The sequence below is a fragment of the Plectropomus leopardus genome, chromosome 11 (genome assembly GCF_026936395.1).
Source record: "Plectropomus leopardus strain MGB_pleo_1.0 chromosome 11, ASM2693639v1, whole genome shotgun sequence".
Lineage (NCBI taxonomy): Eukaryota > Metazoa > Chordata > Actinopteri > Perciformes > Serranidae > Plectropomus > Plectropomus leopardus.
Genome location: NC_142186.1, coordinates 34,749,264 through 34,766,259, shown reverse-complemented (window position 1 = coordinate 34,766,259; position 16,996 = coordinate 34,749,264). Strand labels below are relative to the sequence as shown.

At 36.9% G+C, this 16,996-nt stretch overlaps 1 protein-coding gene across 1 annotated transcript; it reads right to left on the bottom strand.

Annotated features, from left to right (window-relative positions):
• Positions 1 to 2,182: 2,182 nt before the first annotated feature.
• Positions 2,183 to 16,255, bottom strand: LOC121945417 (cathepsin S-like). Its single transcript, XM_042489576.2, has 8 exons — positions 16,103 to 16,255; positions 13,329 to 13,453; positions 13,049 to 13,171; positions 10,152 to 10,304; positions 8,643 to 8,870; positions 6,427 to 6,592; positions 5,718 to 5,820; positions 2,183 to 2,537 (listed from the first exon to the last, which is right to left on the bottom strand). The coding sequence occupies exons 1-8, from the start codon at positions 16,119 to 16,121 to the stop codon at positions 2,438 to 2,440; spliced, it is 1,017 nt and encodes a 338-aa protein (XP_042345510.1). The 5' UTR covers positions 16,122 to 16,255; the 3' UTR covers positions 2,183 to 2,437.
• Between the last annotated feature and the right edge of the window lie 741 nt (positions 16,256 to 16,996).

Below are 16,996 nucleotides of genomic sequence, written 5' to 3'. Positions count from 1 at the left end.
CCTGTGTGTACATGAAGACTTTACCCATCTACCTCAACTGTGTGAGATGTTGTGTGGCAAAGATATTCCTTAACCAAAGAATCCATCCTGTCAGGGTGTCTGTCTATCTATCTATCTATCTATCTTGTCTGTCCATCCGTCTCTTCTTCATGCCTTTTACTCCGAAACCAAATGTGCTGGAATCAATCTGTAACAGGAGCCAAACGCGGCCCCCGTCCAGCCAAAGCTTTAAAGTCCAGTATGCTCGAGTGTCCCATCAATCCATGTCCTGTATATAAAGAAAATCATTCTCAAGACCAAAAAAAGAAGGAGGTGACAATCCAAGCAAGGAGGATCTTGCTGTAATCAACGTTGCCTATTCCTTGTTTTCCGAAAAACTAGAATCATTGCTGTTAACAGAAAAGCCCAAGAATCATCCAAAAATAAAAAAAAAAGGTCGGAGGAGACAGAAGCTATTTTTCCACATTTGTAAGCCACCCCTCCCACCCCTGTTTTTCCAAAAATGTTTAGTGTAGTTGAAATACTGTTTGATCCCACTGTTGTAAGTAGGAATTAATGAAATCCATACAAAAAGCTTTAAACGGGGACGAGCTGAGGGAAATATTATATTTGACTGAGTCTGAGTTTCCTCGGCTCCGACTCGACCCACCATGCTTTATCGTGCCATTCTTGTCCATGTGTTAGACTTACTAATGAATGTGGCTAACCAACCAAAGGCTTTAAAAAAAGATACACAACACTTTAAACGTCAATCATGGTGGGACATTTTGTATCAACAACTAAAGAAAATCCCTTTGAATACCTCATGTGAAAATTGTTTGTTGTGATGTTGCACTAAAAAAAAATAAAAATGACTCATTTGTAACCCAACGCTGGATTTCTGTTGACTTTGTTCTGACCTCGCTGGAGGTGTTGGCGGAGAGCTCTCAGCGCTCGCAACCAGAGGATTTGATCCGAGACTCTGCGGTCTTAAACTGTATTTTCAAATAAAGTTAAATTCATCCAACAAAAGGTGCAAAAAATCAAACTCATGAACTTTGCTGTTGCCTTAAAAGTTGACCCTGTGTTGATTCACTGCCCGAAAAATACAGTTTTAATATCTGCATCTTTCAGCTCCATAATTATGCTTCATGAAAACATTCAAACTTTACAGCAGGAACTCTCAACTTGTTTTGCTTAGGGGCCACTTTTGCAACATGACAGAAAACAGACAGGGGCCAATCACAGCAGCCTCAAACGTGTTTATAGGATTTTAGGACATTTCTTGGATTGTAGGACATTTCTAGCATTTTAGGATGTTTCTCGGACTTTAGGGACATGTCCAGAATTCTAGGATGTTTCTCAGATTTCAGGCTGTTTCTAGGATTTAAGATTTTAGCACATTTCTCAGATTTCAGAACGTTTCCAGGATTTTAGGACATTTCTCGGATTTTAGGACATTGTTTGGGTTGTAGGACATTTCTAGGACTTAAGGGTGTTTCCAGGACTCCAGGAGATGTCCAGAATTCCAGGACATTTCTCAGGTTTCACAACCTTTCTGGAAATTTACGACATTTCAAGGATTTTAGGATGTTTCTAGAATTTTGGGACATTAGGGTCTTAGCTAGGACCTCTGTCTGGGGTGTGGGAAATCCTCAACTGGCACTTTTTTTGATTTGAATATTTTTGTTATATGGTCAAGAATAATGTTATTGCACAAATTCCCTGAAATATGGTGATATTATTTTAAAGGTCATATCGCCCACCCCTAGCAGGCAGTTAGTTTAGCATACAGACTGGAGGCAAACGCAGCCTGGGTCGGGCTGTAAAACCATTTTTTTTGCCAAATTAATCAAAGGAGACAGATGAGAGCATTTTTTTTTGTTTTCATAAAAGACTTTAATTAAAACACACCAAAAGGCTTCTCACTTGAGACGATGTCACTGCCCTGCAGGGATCGAGTGTGTGACATGCCATCACATCAGCATGTGCACAGGACGGAGATATTAACCAGAGACACGCGTATTGATTTTGGCGTTCCCTCTGTTGCAACATGTAAAAGCTAAATTGACCAACAAGCCAATTTCCAAAGGAGTCGATGAATCCTTTCAGTCGGTTTTCATGGCGGATTTAACAGACAAACCGCGATTTCAAAAAAATCTCAGCTTCACCTTCATCGTGTCTGATGCACATCAGGCCGAGATCACACATCTGTCTCTTTATTACACACAAATATAGAAATATAGACAAACAGTCAAACACAGATTCTACTTCAATGCTGTTCATGTAGTACGAAAAAGTCCAGCAGCTTTTGACTTTCAGCATCAAAACATGCATTAAAAAGAATTTTAAAAAATGTAGAAATATTAAAATGTTACGATCAATGTGACATTAAACTGTAAAAAAAACCCCTGTATACATGAAAAAAGAGAAATTAAACGATTGGTTGCAGTTGCAGCTACATGATGGGGTAGCACCCGTACAGAGCGATGCCACACTGGTCGTTCTTGTTACGAGCCATCCGGACGTAGCCCTGGTCTCCGAATTTAACTCCCCAACTGGAATCACAGAGCAGAGACACAGATGAATATAAATAAAGAGAATTAACAGAGGTTTCTAAAATACCTTTTCAGCAGTAACCAAAAAAACCAATTCGCCAATATCAGTATAATAATTATAATAAAACTACCTTTTAGTTGCCAGCCAACATTCCCGTCTTTAAGAGGCTGTACCGGGCTGAGTTTTAAAGAGATATTATACTGATATCATATGAAACTAGATCATACTAGATCAGAGGAATCCAGTGGTGTCAAACAAATCATGCTAGCCCCTCAGAAAGAGGAGTTAATAATGCTCCAAATTTAGGCTTTGGTGATGATAAAACAGCGTATGGCCACGCTTCACAGGGGTCCCTTGACCTCTGACCTCCAGATTTCTGAATGCAAATGGGTTTTGTGGGTACTCATGAGTCTCACTATCACAGACACGCTCACTTTATGTTAGTCCCAGGCAGTTTTTGTCGTCATTTGATTCCTTATCAAGAAAAATGTCACATGGTCTTCAAAACTGTTTTGAAATGCAAAATGATGGAATTGAAAACATGATTAAAAAAATGTGTTTAGTCACGATTAACTATTGGAATTCTGCAATTAAAAAAGGTAATAGTATGCCACAATAATAACAATAATAATAATAAATGATACAGGATGCTCGCCTGGCATGCACTTTAAAAATGTAGGTTCCAGGTTTTATTTCCACAGGAAACAGGATTGAGAACGACATGTTCGGTTTCTGAACGCTGCCAACTGGCTGTTGGTTCTAAATTTGTCGCCTGTTGCTTGTATGTGAATTTTTATGCTGTTTACTTGTTCTTTTATGTGAAATCCTTCCTGCTGCTGTCCTGGCCAGGACTTGCTTGGAAAAACAGATTCTGAATCTCATGGGAGTATTCCCAGTTAAACAAAAGGTTAAATGAATAAAAAAATAATCATTTCCGTGGTATGCTGCACACTGAATATTCACAGCAGTGTTTCTCACACTTTTTTTGCAGCAGACTTTGTTTGTGTGAGACACGAGGCAGAGTATTTTGTTTGGGGACTGAGCAGTAAAAGTATTCTGGACTGATCACTGCATCGATATCGTGTTGGTGTCTTGTTCACCCCTGAGGGATGCTCACATGTTTGTGTGCATGACACAAAATAAAGAATCGATGAATCAATCTGGCGACTGGACTGAAATGACCCACAATAAAGTTTTAAACTTGTTGGTAAAATAAAATGTATAAAGTCAGAGTGGCTCCAAAGTTGCAGGACTGGCATAGACACAGGAAGCGAAGCAGGACTGTGTGCAGTGGATGAATGTGAGTCTGTTCATCTGATCAAGCTCATCAGCTGCTTTAAATCATTAAAAAAAGATTCTTACTTTAGATAACATTAATAAACATTGTCTTTGTCGGTGTAATGTGTGTTAAAGTGTTCATATGGATAAGGCTGAATATTTTAAGAAGTTCTTTCCTGAATGTTTTTCTCTCTTTAAAGAAAAAGTCTCAGAAGTGGAGAACAGAGCTCAGAGCTCTTTTTTGTGCTGCTCACAAAAGTCTTTTCATGTCTCATCAGAAATAAATCAGCCTGTTATTTGGATATTACCAAATTCTGATGCGTTTCTCCTGACCCCCCCTTGGGAGCAAAAGAATAAATCATCAGGAGATTTTTCGGCTGTGCATAGAGGTTTCTCAACTCTGAGAGCAGATCAAATATAGAGCTGAAGCTTCCATTTGATCACTGAGACAAAACTCTGAAATCTTGCAGGCTCATTTATAAGCCAATTAAGTTTTCTTTTGGATCTCTCGGTTTATTTCGGACAAATAAAGATCAGTGCAGTGAGAAGCAGAAAGAGCTTTTTAAGATGATGAATTAAGGTTGTGCTGAAACAGGAAGGCTGTTTGTAAGAAAGTCTGAGAAAATGATGTGAAACTGAGCTTAGTAATGTCTCAGAGACACAGGCTGGACAAAGGACAGATCTTATTTTAAATTTGCTTTTCTTTTAAGAAAACCTCTAAACCTCTAAATGTTTTTGACATTGGCATTGGCATGTGCATGTGCATGTGCATGTGCATGTGCATGTGCATGTGCATGTGCATGTGCATGTGCATGTGCTGTGTAGTCAGTGTGCTGCGACGCTCTGACTTAACCGGATGGTTTTTATAAGCTTGAGCTGCCCAGCACCTCACAGCTGCAGCTCATCAGTCGTCAACAGGAGGAGAGAACCAACAGGTGAACAAAATCAAGGTGACGGTTCAAAGTACTTTCGGTTGTCTTAAAAAAAAGTTAAGTGAGCAGTGTCCCTCCGCAGGAGAAAATACATTTTAATTAAAAAAAAAACCCTAATAATCTGCTCCTCTCTAACACAACACAACACAACACAACACAACACAACACAACACAACACAACACAACATAACATAAAATAACATAAAATAAAATAAAATAAAATAAAATAAAATAAAATAAAATAAAATAAAATGAAATGTAGCAGCAGATGTTGAAGTTTCAGGTGTTTTCAGATATCACTGCTTAAACTCTAAATTAAAGGGCATATCTCCCTGTTAATATATTTTCACCAAACACATAATTTGGCATATGCCTCCCACTTTAGCATTTACAGTCTAAAGAAAAGAGCACAAAAAATATATGAGTATGACAAAACAATAATGATAATACTAAAATATGAACTAAAGTTAAAAGTAAAAACCAAACAGAAAGAAACAAACAATAAAAAATAAACAAGCAAGGAAAAAAATATTTTAATAGTAAAATTTTTTAAAATTGTAAATTATTTAACAATTAATGTTACCTTTTATATGTTTTCTCTCTTGTCTTTTACTGGAAGTTTCCATCTTATATCCATATATTTCCATATTATTTTTTTATATTTTATTGCTCTGTTAGGCACGCTGAATTGCTCTGTATGAAATGTGCTGTATAAATAAAGCTGCATTGCCTTATTTTTGATGCAATAAGTGATGAGAAATAAAACACAATGATTTTGTTACAGTGTCTGATAAGTCTGTTCAACAACTTAAACTCATATCAGCAAAAAGTCCCTCTGTGCGTGTTCACACGGTGTGTTTTACTGCAGAGCTCTGACTTCCCTGTTTCACTTTACTGCGTAAATATGCATGTATGCCCTGTATGTGAGGACTAGATGGGGATTTTTGGGACATCAGAAAAAAATCTCACCTGTTCTTCACCAGCCAGTAGTCTTGTCCGTTCAGCGTGCCGTAGCCCACAGCTAACACCCCGTGGTTCACATTCTGTGTGCAGCCCGGATCATCGAACACTCCTGATGGCAGTGGTCAAAATAAGAAAACACATCTCATTATATTCATGTTTTTTTGTTTTCTGAGAAGAAATATTTAAAGGTCCTGTGAGTCAGATTTAGGAGGATTTAGTGGCGTCTAGCTTTGAGAACTGCAGATCGCAATCAGCTAAAAAGTTTTTACAGGAGCTGAATTACCAAAAAAAGTGATAAAAAAAATAAAGATCTGAATGTAACTTTACTCATTTCTTTCTATTTTTGGTTCATTTTTTGGTAAGTTGCTTATTGTTTTTTTCCCCATTTTTTTAAAGCTATGATATATTTGCTCAGGTTTAAAACTTGAAAGATTCACAAACACCAGGCTGAACAGCTGCGTTTTGCTGCCCTCTGTGGTTGAAATTTACTGTTTTGCACCTTTAATTCCAAACAAGTCAACAGTGACGTCGACCACTGGAGGTGTGCGAAAACAAGATTGTCAGAGAGTGTTAACTAAATCACACTCCATCTGTGAACTTCTGCAGTAACCACTTCCTGTCCCACAATGCTCTAACAAGACATTTGGATGTTTCTGCATCTATTTCAGTCATGTAAGAGCAGATGAGTGTGTGCAGCTGATGGTGTGTGACGTACCGCTCCTGTAGAAAGGAAATGTGGGCCGCGTGGCATCAATGGCTACAGAGATGGGTCCGATGGTGGCGAGCGCCTCCTTCAGAGTCCCCTCGTCTCCGTAAGGCAGGAAGCTGTATGTGGAGCAGTTGGCGGCGCGGTACGCGGGGTTGTAGCGGCACAGCTGGGACTGAAGTTAGAAGACAAACTGGGGTTAAAACCGATGATTGACATTGTGTGATATTCACCCAAAAATCATCCATATTTTTAAAACTTTTTTCCTCAGTCGCTGTTGTTGATGTTTCCATGTTGCAGCAGGTTGAGCCGCAGAGCAACTCTCAGACACAAACACGAGTCACTGTGCTTATTAACAGAACATTTCACATCACTGACGGAGTTTTTCTGCATTTTCGGGTGAATTGGAGCCACAACACCTCCGCGAGGCTGGAACAGTCTGTCGGATCGGCTCAGAGCTGCCCTCCTCCTCCACACAAACACCAACAACAGTGAACCAGATGAAGCCTGGAGGACAAACACGTTGTCCGCTCCGATTAATTTATTGTTGCTCCAAAGAGACATTAACAGCAGACAAGTGAGGAGAGTGTTGCAGTCTGCAGCCCGAAGGGCCCGACTTAACTTCGTGTACACCCACATTGTTGTCTGATACAGGAATTTGTTCACTGTAAACCCGAGTGTGCACCACATTTCCTGCTTGTTTCCACTTGTGTTTCTATTTACTGTAAAAATCTGTCCGCAACTTCCTGTTTCAGAAAAGAACAATCATTCCTTAAAAGTGAGTAGACAAACAATCCTTTATGTGCAGGAGACGTACTGACTTACAATGACAAATGACAGTTTGATATTTTCACCATGCAGCCAAATAAAACTCTGAAGCATCGAACACCACTTTTTTTTTACGGTCGCAGCTGACAATTGTTTTCATCACTGACGAATCCATTTATTTGTTAGATAAATGTCAGCGAAAAGAGACAAATGTGCATCACACAATCTCCAAGTTCAAGTCTTCAAGTGTTTGGTTTCCTCAAACCAACAGTCCAAACACATTTTAACTTTTCTAAGCAGGATTCAATTACAGATTTAATCTTAAATTGATTTCTTTTTTTCCCCCCACAATTGAACCACAGCATATATATGTTGCACTTATTTACACTTTATTATTTGCACTTTATTGTTAGCTTGTCATTATATTTTAAACCTTATTGTTATCTAGTTTATGTTTATATATTTACTTTTCATTACTTTTTTACTTTGTTTTGTATTTGCACACTCTGTATGTGCACTCCTCTAACTCTGCATTGCAACAGCAATCTCGCTCAAGATAAATAAAGTCATATCTTATCTCATCTTAACATGTTTGAATATTTGAATTTTCTCTTCTCCAGCAGCACTGCACACACACACACACACACACACACACACACACTGATCAGAGGAAGACTTGTCTCTGTGATAGTTTGTTTGCTTGGAAGTTTTTTTCAAAGAAATAAAATGAAAAACTGAGGCCAGAGAATTGTGATTTTTAAAAAAATGCTGCCATCTTAGTATAGTTTAGTATATTTAAGAGGGAGAAATAAATAAAGAAACAGGGCATACACTTAAACAAAAATCCTAAAATACAGCAAAGAAACAAAGGGGAAAAGAACAGGTCATTAAAAAAAACCACCTTCCTAAAATCCAACGAAGAAAGAAATAAAGAAACGGGTATACAGTTGAAAAACTAAAAAAAAAGGAAAAAGGTTTAAAAACAATTATAAAAGAAAAAACAAAAACAAGAATGGACATGCAGTTTAAAGACTGGAAAGGGACAGAATTTTTAAATACATCTTTTCCACCTAATTTTGCACCCTTTTTTTAAGCATAGGAAAATCCATAAAAAGTAGGCAGACCCCCCCCTCATGTGTACACAGCTCTGCAGCAGACGAGTATGCCTATCCATTTAAAAAGCAAACAAAATATTCTTATTATTTTTTGCTCGTGTGTCACGCTCGTGAGCTGGGAAACAGTTTGGTAAACAGTAGAAAGTGGCACGGAGAATCTTAAAACACCAAATTCTACTCGGTATTTCCTTGGAACATATAAAGGCAGCATTAGACGGTTAACTTTTAGTTTTATTTTTCTGCCCAGCTACGAGCTCCAAGAGACCAAATTAGTTTGGAATAAAAATTTGATAAATGGGTAAACGCGTCTCTGCTGTGTGTTTGATGAGAGCAGTCCCTCACCTGTTTGCCCGTGTACGGGTACGAAGCTTCCGAGTCGATGCCCTGGTTGTCGATGACGTACTGGAACGCTCTGTGCATGAAGCCGCCGTTGCAGCCGTGGTTGCCGTATTTGCTGGAACAGTCCACCAGGTTCTGCGGGCTGAGGTCCACCAGCTTCCCTGTTGTCTTGGCTAACTGGCCCTCCAGGGCCCCCGCAGCGCTGAAGGCCCAGCAGGAGCCGCAGGCGCCCTGCATGTAAACGAGCCGTGTTACTCTCATGTCATATTTCCTCTTTTCTTTATTAGCTTGGAAGTTACATGAAACACTTCACATCTCCATGTTTGGCAGCTCAACAGGAGAGTGTGGAGCCGGAGCCAGCCGAGTTGAAGAGGTTAAAGAACTCTGCAGACTCTATTGGGAAATTTCCTTGTTTGTCTGTTATCTCCAACATGTTGCACACAACAGAAGGAAGCCCAAAATCAATACTGAGAGTCTCTGGCTGAATGAAACTCATCTGCAACAACACTTCTCCTTTTTCGTCTCGCACTCGACATCAACTTCTTTGCAGGTTTTGAAACAAAAATACACTTTTCTTATTTTTGACTTTTCATGACAAAATCTTGAGACCCATTTTGTGAGAAAATGTCCTAAACTTCATTTAGTAAACTTAGTTTTAGGAGTTTTCCCGTTTGATGTGTTTTTCAATCATTGTGTCTTCAACATTTTCACCACCATTTGTCTGTGGTAATTCAAGAAACAAAGCTCTGAAATAATAATTGATGTAACAAATGGGCCCTCTAAAGTGACACTGACCGACCGACTTCTGCAGGTGTTTTTTATGACGACTTGAAAACAGTGAATCATAACAACCAGATGAGGAATAACAGACTACATGACGTGTCACTCCAAAAAATACTTATGAGGGGAAACTTTATAATAAAACGAGAGGGAAATCCAGACACTCCAAAAGTGTGAAAAACAAGGAGGAATTACATTAAAAGGCTTTTATTGTCGTGGCTAAATCATTAAAAAAGCCAACATGTTTGGACCAGCACCGTTCTTCGTCAGGGCTTCAGAAACATATGCATGATGGATATGGCCCCACCTCCGTAAATTATATTAATTTTAACTCTGGTGGATATTTGGGGTCAAAGAGGTCAAATAAAGGTTGTTCTAAATTTTGACTTCTTGAGTATTTTTCTGATCCAAAAACTGTAACTTTAAAAAAAAGTGACATCACTTTCATCGCTGAGACATTTAAAAGATAAAAAATAAAACTAACATTGTGACTTTCTGGTGTTAATGTCTGTCAGGAATTCATCTTAAGCAAAAAAATCAAAGTGGATATTGTGAAAAAAAGTTGCAAAACAGTTTTTTTGTGGTGACGACTTCCTGTGTGATGAGGAACTGCTTCGAGGAAAAAGAGCAGCGGGACTGAGTGGGACGATGTTTCTGCTCTTAAAGCTGAATCCTGCCGACTGTCGGTTAATGAGTCACTGATGGAAACTGAATCTGGGTGTTTTTGTGTACCTGCATCTTGACGCTGGTGACGCAGCCCTTCTCTCTCCAGTCCATGGTGTCGGGAACATCGGCGCCGGACGTCCCTGTGAAGGCAGATGGTGCCCTCTGGATGTCAGTGGGAGGACTGAGCGCCGTGTAAAACTGCACCATCTCCTCTGGAGTCTGATGGGAAAACCGATAACGACACATGAACAGCAGCACTCAGATCAGTTTAGAGCAGCCTGGATTTATTTATCAGGGCTGTGAATACGACTTTTACAGGACAGAAGTCTTTTACAGGAGTAAAAATGTCTGAAATTATCATCTAAAAACACATATGTGTGAAGTATGGCTACACTAAAAATAATTTTTATTATCATTATTAGTATTTCTTTCTCATTTACTTGATTTTTCTATAAAATGTGAGAAAAAAAGGGCAATATTTCACAGAATCAACCTTTTTTTTATTTTTTAATTCTAATAGCAGGTCAAATCCCCAAAATATTCATCTTATCATTTCAATATTATTATTTTACCAGTATTTAAACCTCTGATACATGAGAAAACTGGTATGATTTCTTTAAAAAAAACACAGAGAAAAACATAATGAGCAACTTGGCAAAAAATGTTTCTCATACAGGAAAAAAATAGTAAAAGGTGACAAAAAGAGATCTGAAAATTAGCTAGGGAAGATTATCAGATATGATTTAAAAAATAAAATATAATAAAGAAAACTGTATTTAAATTGCTCTTAATTATATTATTCAAATAATGTTACAGCTTATTCATTTTTTTGTTTGCCTTTTTTCAGGTAATTTTCTTGTAATTTTATTTATTTATTTTTTTTTACTAATTTATTGCTTTTTTGGGGGCATTTTTTGTTCAGTTGTTTGTTGCCCTTTTCCCATGTTTTTGAAAGAAATCAAGCCAGTTTGCTCAGGTTTCAAAGGGTTATTAATAAAAATAATTGCAGATTTGTTGTCTGTTAATTAATGTGTTGTTGCAGGTCTTTTGTAAAGTAAATATATTTTAAACGCTAAAACTCTGCTGTTAAATAAATCATCTTGATTCCTTGAACATTTCTAAAATGTTGTGACGGTTAAAAGATTATAGCCGGTGGGAGAATAAAATCACATAGAAAGTTTATAATTTAACATTGTGCACTAACTTTTAGTGTAACTTATTATCCGCGCTGTTTCAGCGATAGTTGTCAGGAATCTTTCTTGTGGCGCGATGAAGATCAATAAACTCAGGTTAAAGGACACAAAGCAGACGCCACGTAGTTAATATTCCAGTTTGCAGTCACTCGTTAATTTCGAGGCAGAACAGACTGCAGGCAGTTTGCTGGATATGTGCTGGATGTGTCCTACAGCTGCAGAAATCATCTCATTACTTCACTCAAGTCTCAGAGAAACTTAAGAGCTTCAGACAAAGTGAACTTCCACCAGTCGAGGGGCCAGAGAGGGAAAATTTACATTCTGCATTAAGGTTAAAGCAACGTACGGTCATTTAGATCCACGTTATCTAAAGCTCGGAGACACTTAAAGCTGCTATAATCAATGTTTTAACAAGAGAAAAAGTGTAATGCCAAATAAAGAATTTTAGATTAAAGTTAAAGTTTAAGAAGTCAATCTTTAACACAAGTGTATTTAACTTTTTAAAAAGACTCCCCCGCTAATTTCACAAAGCGGCCAGACTCTTAATGTTACTTTACACAGAAAGAAACAGAGAATTTATACTATTTTAGGGGTCAACAGATTATGAGCCTGGCTGATTATTGGGGTGGATATTTGGCATTTTCACACTTATCTATATTTTATTTTAAAGAACGCTTATAAAATAAATTAATTAAAAAGTGCAAAGAAAGAAACGTTTACTTTTTAAAACCCCAGGGAGCTATTTTTATTTATTAATTTAAATTTTCACTTGACTTCATAGAAAAAGCTGCTGAGAACTTGCTGCATGTGATGTTGAAAGTCTCAGTTTTGATTTAACATGTTAAATGCTAAAGGCATTTAAACAAAGTTTTGTGCTGGAGTTTGTTTAATTTTAAATTATAAATATTGTGAGAAAGATTTTCATTTTTATTGTAAATGCATATCTGTTCCAAATATCAGTCTCTGCTAATCTAATAACTGATATCAGCCCTGAAAAACAAATATCAGTCGACCCCTGAACTATATCAAGACGCAGATTTAAACACACTTGCTGCTCCAGATTTGCACAAAAAAATCTGATCTATCCCTTTAAGGTCCACATCTTTTAAGGCACTTTAATATTTCACATCTCAAACACATTTGCATTTAATTCAGTCATCACAAACTGGAGGTTGACACACCACGACTGATGACGGAGGAAATCGACTTTCAATCACACTATTGATTCGATTTAATATGATTTTAGTCGGACTTACATGTTTACATGTATTTAAAAGTCCAGTTTTAGTCAGACTAATACAATAATTCCACTTTTTCTAACATCATGTAAACATACTGACAGAGTTTTGGGGCCTCACGGGGGTCCAGTTACCTGCTGCCTTGTCATTACTCAGCATAAATAAACCAAAATAACTTCATTATGACGTTTAGCTGTCGATCTTCAAAGTCCAGACTCATTCTGTGTGTCTGTTTCCTTCTGACCTTCCAGCATCATTTATAGCGTGCTGTTATTTATTTATTTATTTATTGTCTCTGTTCATTCAGGTATTGTCCTTGTCTACTTGACTTATAATTTGTCCTGTTTTTTTTCCTTTTGGATAAAACCACTTTAAATAAAGTGTTAAAAATATATATACCTAACTAAACTTCCTTCTGACCTTCCAGCATTATTTATCTTGTGTCATTAATGAATACTTTTTCCGATCATAAATCAATAAATAAAACTCTGTGTCCTCCGGTGTAAACCCGCAGAGTGAGCGAGTGCCTCACCAAGTCTCCCATGTGGTTCATGCTCAGGTCATAGGTGTGAAGCCCCATCGAGGCCTCCAGGTTGTGCATGGTAATGAGCTGTAGGTTCTTCTCCCACAATTCCCTGCGGCGCAAATCCTCCACCTTGACACACACACACACACACACACACACACACACACACACACACACACAGAGTTCATAAGGTCAGTATGATAAATCCCACATATGGATCCTGCGCCTGCAAACATCTGAGAAAACTTACATATTTATAATACATCCTGTTTTTTTAATCTCATACCTCATTCTGGTACTTCTTCTCATGCGTCTTCTTCCACAGCTCCCAGTGGATGTCCAGCCGGCTGTCCAACATGCCGGCTGCTCTGACACACATGGAGACGAGCAGCAAGCCGCCCAGCATCATGCCTGTAAACACACACACACACACACACGCACGAGAAGTCAGGATGTCGCCTGACCTTTGATGAGACGGCTGCTCGCCAACACGCAGAGAAAACAACGCGCCCGGCAGAGATCAGGCCTCGAGTCAGAAACATATGAGAAATAAAAAAAAAAATCCACACGGAGAGGATCGACGAGTCAGAGGCTGCGGGGAGGATCAGCTGTGACGACACAAGGTTTCGACAGGACGCAGCTCATTCAGAAGACAGAAAACTTATGAACACAACACAAATCTTAACTTACTGTTTCTTCATTCAACACACAAAATTCAATAAACCTTCCAACAACTTTGCAAAGCAGAAACCCAACTTTTCTCCTGGAGGTCTTAAATTATTACCTGGATAAACTGACACTATGCTACAAGCCCTGAAATAAAAAATTTTACCTTTTGAAACTCGAGGAAAATGGCTTGATTTCTGTCATAAAAGAGGAGGAAGAACAACAACAGAAGAAATGACCCCCCAAAAAAAGCAGTAAATAAGTGAAAAGTAAAATAAATTTACCTGAAAATTAAAAAAACAAAAACAAAAAACAGGTAAAAAAGAGTTGTAAAAAGTGCAAACCACAAAAAAAAAAGAAAAGCAAAAAGCAAAATAATAGTTAATTAATCGTAATCAAAGTAAAATGTTCAATTAATGGTTATATTGATTTTAGGTATGAGGTTCGGACCTTTGCTGAGAGGAAATTTTAGTAACTGGACCTCTTTGAGTTTTAGTAGAATAGGTCCTCCAGTTGGTGACGCTGTTCTACAGTATATTTGTCATGTTCAATGTCTGACAGAAAATAAATATTTAAACCAAAATAACCTTATGATATCTTCATATCTCACTGAGGAGTCAAAGGGAACCTTTAAGCTTGACAGAAATAGTGATTTGATGTATATCGTGATATATATAGATATCGACTGATATGAAAAAAAAATATTGTGATAACACTATTCTATATCGTCCAAATTTTTGACTCATTTTCAGTGATGTAAACCAATAAATATTTATTTTTTTAGTTTTGTGTCATATTTTAAGCATACAAACCTTAAAAAAACAAAAAAATATATAAAAAAATGTCATCTCAGTGAAGGTCTTTGTGTTGTTTTTTTCTTCTTTTTTTTTTTTAACTTTCTGATCCCTTTTATTTCACTTCTCAAACACTGTGTCCTAAGTGTGTGTGTGTGTGTGGGTGTGGGTCTGTGTGTGTGTGTGTGTGTTTAAGATCTTCAACTGCAGCAGTCTGAGTATCACTTCCACAAATTTAAAGCTATTGAACTGCAAATAAATTCCAAACCGATGCAACCATCACAGGACCAGAACTGAAACTAATGAACAAGCAGGAAATTTGGTCAAACTCATCACTGAACATTTACTTCAGTTATTGTTTTATCACAGCTGGTATTCAGAGGACTCAGGAATCAGCAGTTAATAAAGGAAATGAGATTAGCAGCTAATGTTCATCAATCATTGACTGTCACGTAACAGTCAGTTCAATATGTCGATGTTCCAGTTTCACCTGAAGGGAAAACAAAATCAAGGTGCCACAGGTGTCACCTGATACCTGACGGACTCACCATGACACCATGTTTTTTCACTCTTGTCATGCATGCTAACTGGCTTGTGCAAGTGCTTTCTTTTAAAAAAAGGTATAATAAAGTGATTTTTTATTAAATGTCACTATGTTACGGTCAGATTTTTTTTTTTTAAATACGGAAGTGTTTGCCCCACATAAAATTGTAAATCTCAAAATTTCAATGATAATTTTTGTTTTTACAGTTTCTGGCTGTGATAAATAGTGTCATCTAGGTGATTTTTAAATATGCTTCCAAACCTGTGTCACATTTTAAAAAGAAAACTAAAACATTTAAAGAAAAAGGTCACAAAAAAAGAAAAATCACCTGAATAAAAAAATGCCAGATTGAAAAAATTTTTTTTTTAAAGAAATAAATCCTCAGAACTTTTTAAAGAAAAAAACCCAATATTTATTTTTTAAAAATGCCAACATTTTAAAAATATTGCCATGTTGTAATACAGAAAAAAGACCCCTATTTTTTTTCATAATTTATATTGGTGGAAACATAATTACAAATTATAGCTATTTGAAGATGTATGCCCCTCCCCTACGCCAAAAGATAAAAAATTAAACACCCATCCCAGTGTTTGAAAAATTATTTGACATACACCCCCAATAAATGAAGTCCCTTATTTTTATCTTATTACTGATTTTAGAAATATTAATAAAAAAGACATGATATCAGATTTATAATATATGTTTTAAATAGTATACTGCAGAAAAGATGTTCAGCAAATCATTTTTAAATAAAAAAGAAAATGAAGAGAAACACATTTAGTCCTAAAGTCATGAAAGATCACCACAGCCACATTTAACCTCAGTGAAACAGTTTTATAGCAGCTTTACATGATTATTTCTGTCACTTTTATTTTTACCTGCAGCCTGAACATCTCACACACACACAAAAAAACACAGAAACGAAAGTAAAAGTACACTCGCCTTAAATCTTTTTTTACTGAGGGATTCACTTCTTTTCTAAAATACTGGCATTAATGTAAAGACAGAATATGTTAATAAAAGCTGTAAATTTACAGATGAAAAGATGAAACTTGCCTCGATCAGTCGGACTCATCTGTGCTGTGTTCAGGTTCAGCTCTCTGACGGGTTTCCTGCTCGCTATTTATGAAGAAAAGTGTCACATGATCAGACGCAGCTCTCCTTCCTCTTTTCATGCACTGAAGCTGCATCAGAAACCACCTGAATGACAAAACAAACACACACACACACACACACACACACACACACACACACACACACACACAGAGAGAGAGGAGGAAGTGAAAGCATGACGACGTGAATAAATATTTTTTAAATATTTTTAAACTTTTACTGCGTCAAAACTGAACCACAGAATCAGGTCTTTTTTCATCTGTGAACAGAGGAGGAAGCCTGTGATCTTATTCAATATCCAAACACAATGACAAATCAACATTTATATTAAGACTAAGTCCCAAGACTAAAGTAAAGTCCCAATAGCGTCCTCCAAAGGGTGTGATGTGAATTACAGCTTACATTATTTTTATTTTTTTGAATGAAACAAACAATAAAAAATAGGATTAAACAGGATAAAATATCCCATCCCATTAATTCTAAATGTTTGTTTGTTTTCTCCTGAGGGAAACAGTAAAAATTCATTCAAGTAATGACAAAACTCCACATAAAGATACACAGCAACCAAAAAACAAACAGAGTGACAATGCTGTTTATTTGCTTTTCACTCTCAACCAAATATTGATCTTGTCATCTGATTGAAAGGAAAAATCACATTTACATTGTTCTTAATTTTTATTTATTTATTTTGCAAAAAAATAAAAAAAATAGTTTGGGTTGTTTTTTTCCTGAAATTTATATGAGATGTATTCATATTCAAAATCTAAATTTGTGTGATTTGAGGGATGATGGAAATCTGTCCCTGACTTTGACAGTGGGGAAAAGAAAGTGCTAACA

What these genes read in the sequence shown, in the direction of transcription:
- LOC121945417 (XM_042489576.2), bottom strand. An exon ending in AGAAGAAGTACCAGAATGAG is followed by an intron (nt 13,172 to 13,328) that starts GTATGAGATTAA and finishes GTGTGTGTCAAG; the next exon opens with GTGGAGGATTTGCGCCGCAG. An exon ending in TCACCAGCGTCAAGATGCAG is followed by an intron (nt 8,871 to 10,151) that starts GTACACAAAAAC and finishes GTTTACATGCAG; the next exon opens with GGCGCCTGCGGCTCCTGCTG.